We start from the raw sequence: 4,166 nt of genomic DNA on the forward strand, positions 1-4,166 counted from the left end.
TCGTCTCTATTACTTATCTGCATCTCATGAGTTCCTTTATCGCTGCTGGCTCCTTCTTTTCTTCCGTCTCTCCCCTCTCACCTCTATATCCCCCCTCTCTACTATTCTCTGACTGGCAATCTCCTCGGTTCTAAATTCTAGCTCGATCCCGATCGACCATTCCCTTATCTCATCTCCCATCCCCACTCCCCGTTCATGATTATTTTTGGATTGTTATATCTTTGGATGTCATTCCATGGGCCAAGGCACATCCCTGCGGGAATTGCGCCGGGATTCCCCCAGTCCTGGGAAGGGCACAGGTTGTGTCCCGTGGATCCGTCCCATCCCAAAACTTCCCGCAGGGATCGGGAGGTGGGCGGGAATCCCATCCTGGGGCATTCCCGGTGGGATTTGGGGGCATTCCTGGCGGGATTGGGAGCATTCCCGGCAGGATTTGAGGCATTCCCAGTGGGATTTGGGGCATTCCCGGTGGGATTTGGGGCATTCCCAGTGGGATTTGGGACATTCCCGGCAGGATTTGGGGCATTCCCAGTGGGATTTGGGGCATTCCCGGTGGGATTTGGGGCATTCCCGGTGGGATTTGGGGCATTCCCGGCAGGATTTGGGGCATTCCCGGTGGGATCTGTGCCTCCCGCAGGCCGATCCGATGGTGCGGTGGCTGTTCCTGGCCGGGCTGGTGCTCGCCCTGCTCTTCCCGCCGGGAATCCAGGCAGCTCCCGAGGGCTTGGATGGCCCGTCCAGGTATGGAATGTGGGATCAGGGAGTGGCTCCGCCCTTCCCAGTTCCTGATTCCCAGTGTCCCTCCAGGGACATTCCCCTGTCCCCCCAGGATTCCTGGGCTTTCCCAGACCAGGGACATTCCCGTTTTCCCGCTGGGACATTCCCATGTCCCCCCAGGATATCTGGGCTGTCCCAGACCAGGGACGTTCCCATTGTCCCTCCAGGAACATTCCCACGTCCCCCTAGGATTCCTGGGCTGTCCCAGACCAGGAACATTCCCAGTGTCCCTCCAGGGACATTCCCATTGTCCCCCCTCCCTTCAGACATTATGGATTTATTTCCATTTCCATTTCCGGGATGATCCTGCCAGGATGGACGTGAAATCCTGGTGGTTTTTTTTTCCCTCTTCCTCCTCTTCCAGCCGGAATTCCGAGGGATCCCAGAGCTCCCAAAGCTTCCCATCCGACGCCAAGAGACACTCGGAGGGGACCTTCAGCAGCGACTTCACGCGGTTCCTGGACAGGATGAAGGCCAAGGAATTCGTCCACTGGCTCATCCAGGGCAGGAGGTGCCGGGAAAAGGGAGAGGGGAGGGAAATAAACCTGGAAAACCACCTGGAAACGACCCGGGAAACGACCTGGGAAACAACTTCCCACTACGGAAACACTGATCTGGGCAGGAGAGCGGGAGAAGGGAAGGATCCAGGGAGAGCTTGGAGCCACTTCCAGGGCTCCAGGAGAGCTGGAGAGGGATTTGGGATGAGGGCTGGAGGGACAGACACAGGGAATGGCTTCCCACTGGGAAAGGGGGATTTAGGGAAGGAATCCTTGACTGCAAGGGCAGTGAGGGCTGGGATGGAATTCCCAGAGAAGCTGTGGCTGCCCCTGGATCCCTGGGAGTGTCCAAGGCCAGGTTGGATCCCCCTGGGATGGTGGGAGGTGTCCCTGCCCATGGAAAGGTGGGATGGGATTTAAGGTCTCTCCCAACCCAAATCATTCCAGCATTCCTTGATTCTGGAGCCAGGCTGGGAGAGCTGGGAATGTTCCCCTGGAGAAGGGAAGGATCCAGGGAGAGCTTGGAGCCCCTTCCAGGGCCTGAGTGGGCTCCAGGAGAGCTGGAGCAGGATTTGGGACAAGGGATGGAGGGACAGACACAGGGAATGGCTTCCCACTGGGAAAGGGGAGATTTAGGTGGGATTTTGGGAAGGAATTCCTGGCTGGGAGGGTGGGGAGGCCCTGGGATGGATTTCCCAGAGGATGCCCCTGGATCCCTGGGAGTGTCCAAGGCCGGGTTGGATCCCCTGGGATGGTGGGAGGTGTCCCTGCCTGTGGCAGGGCTGGGCTTTCAGGTCCCTCCATCCCAGCCCATCCCAAGGCTCCGGGGTGTCCCAGGGTCAGGAATTTCCATCCGGATCCCGCCCGGATCCCCAGCCCAGCCCCGCCCATCCCTCCCCCAAGCCCTGGGCAAACAGTCAGGACTCAACTTGCAAGTCCTCGAAAGGGGATTAAAAAATAAAGCTGAGCCTTGGCCTAGGCCGGGCCCAACCCTGGGCTGGGCTCAGGAGGAAGTCGGGGCTGCAATCATCCAAAAATCCAGTGATCCATGAAATCCAATCATCCAAAAATCCAGTGTCCATAAAATCCAATCATCCAAAAATCCAGTGATCCATAAAATCCAACAATCCATAAAATCCAAAACTCCAATCATCCAAAAATCCAGTGATCCATAAAATCCAACCATCCAATCATCCAAAAATCCAGTGATCCATAAAATCCAACAATCCATAAAATCCAAAAATCCAATCATCCAAAAATCCAATGATCCATAAAATCCAACCATCCAAAAATCCAATGATCCATAAAATCCAATCATACAAAAATCCAATGATCCATAAAATCTCTGCCTCGGCTGCCCCAGAACAACAGACACGGGCAGAGCCATGGGAAGGGGCGTGTCGGGAGGGATTTGGGATTTGCCCCCAGAGGCCGGGAAAGGAGGGATTTTGTTCCCGGTTTGCTCCTCTGGTGAAGGTTCTTTGGAGAGAACGGGACAGAGGGAGAACGTCCCTGTCCTGGGGGAAAAAAGGGATCTGAGTCCACTGCTCAGCAGTTCCTGCATGGAGAGGGAGCTGGGATGGGGGACGGAGGGACGGACACAGGGAATGGCTTCCCACTGGGAAAGGGGGATTTAGGGGGGATTTGGGGAAGGAATTCCTGGCTGGGAGAGTGGGGAGGCCCTGGGATGGATTTCCCAGAGGATGCCCCTGGATCCCTGGGAGTGTCCAAGGCTGGGCTGGATCCCCTGGGAATGTGGGAGGTGTCCCTGCCCGTGGAAAGGTGGGATGGGATGGGATTTGGAGTGGGCATTGGAACTTTGGGGTGGGCATTGGAACTTTGGGGTGGGAATTGGAATTTTTTGGGATGGGAATTGGAACTTTGGGGTGGGAATTGGAACTTTGGGGTGGGAATTGGAACTTTAGGATGGGAATTAGAGCTTTGGGATGAAAATTGGAATTTTTTTGGGATGGGAAAACCTGGAAAACTCTTTGGGGTTCCTTTTCCAGGTACAATTAAAGGGCAAATCCCGGTTTTCCAGCCCCATCCTGAGGGGAATCTCCAGCTCCAGCCACCACCAGAGGCTCCACGGGAAGGATTTGTCCATCCCGGGACCATTCCATGATTCTCTGCTCCTGGAATCTGCTCCCATGGATCCCCCCTTCCCTCAAATCCGGCATTCCCAGCTTTTGCTTCCTCAGGAGCTTTTCCTAAATCCCAATAAAACCTTTGCTGGCTTTGCTGGGTCCTGAGAAAATGAATCCATAAATTTCATCCTTCCCCAAAAACTCTCCTGGGATAAAATGAATCCAAAAATTTGAATTTTTGGGAAAGGCTGAAATTTATGGATTCGTTTTATCCCAAATTTCAGCCTTTCCCAAAAACCCTCTTGGGATAAAATGAATCCAGAAATTTTTCGTGTTTCCCAAAAACTCTCTTGGGATAAAATGAATCCATAAATTTCAGCCTTTCCCAAAAAATTTACAGACCCCAAAACACCCCTTTAGGGACCCCAACACCCCGAAAAATCCAACGGGATTTTCCAAACATCCTCGATTCTTTATGGAAGGTTCTGGGATTTTGGGATGTCCTGGATGATCCCTGTGGGTCCAGAGTGGGATTTGGGATTCTGGGATGTCCTGGATGATCCCTGTGGGTCCAGAGTGGGATTTGGGATTCTGGGATGTCCTGGATGATCCCTGTAGGTCCAGAGTGGAATTTTGGGATGTTCTGGATGATCCCCGTGGGTCCAGAGTGGAATTTTGGGATGTTCTGGATGATCCCTGTGGATCCCAGAGTGGGATTTTGGGATTTTGGGATGTCCTGGATGGTCCCTGTTGGTCCAAGGCACGAATCCACTGATTTCCCACGGGAATTTTCCATGGATTCCCA

At 53.9% G+C, this 4,166-nt stretch overlaps 1 protein-coding gene across 2 annotated transcripts in view; it reads left to right on the forward strand.

The window, feature by feature from the left end:
• The first annotated feature begins 644 nt into the window (after positions 1–644).
• LOC113999240 (pro-glucagon-like) overlaps positions 645–4,166 on the forward strand; it is a 14,839-nt gene continuing 11,317 nt past the window's right edge. Inside the window, exons 1-3 of one of the 2 annotated variants that reach the window (XM_027742531.2) lie at positions 645–741; positions 1,142–1,288; positions 3,284–3,514. In XM_027742531.2, coding sequence (XP_027598332.1) covers positions 647–741; positions 1,142–1,288; positions 3,284–3,293 — 252 coding nt within the window. In that variant the 5' untranslated portion in view covers positions 645–646 and the 3' untranslated portion in view covers positions 3,294–3,514. Of the gene's footprint in view, positions 742–1,141; positions 1,289–3,283; positions 3,515–4,166 lie in introns of those variants that run through there. The other variant, XM_039380598.1, reaches the window with a different exon arrangement.

Source organism: Pipra filicauda, unplaced genomic scaffold (assembly GCF_003945595.2).
Source record: "Pipra filicauda isolate LSUMZ 115617 unplaced genomic scaffold, ASM394559v2 scaffold1088_size49011_pilon, whole genome shotgun sequence".
NCBI classification, from domain to species: domain Eukaryota; kingdom Metazoa; phylum Chordata; class Aves; order Passeriformes; family Pipridae; genus Pipra; species Pipra filicauda.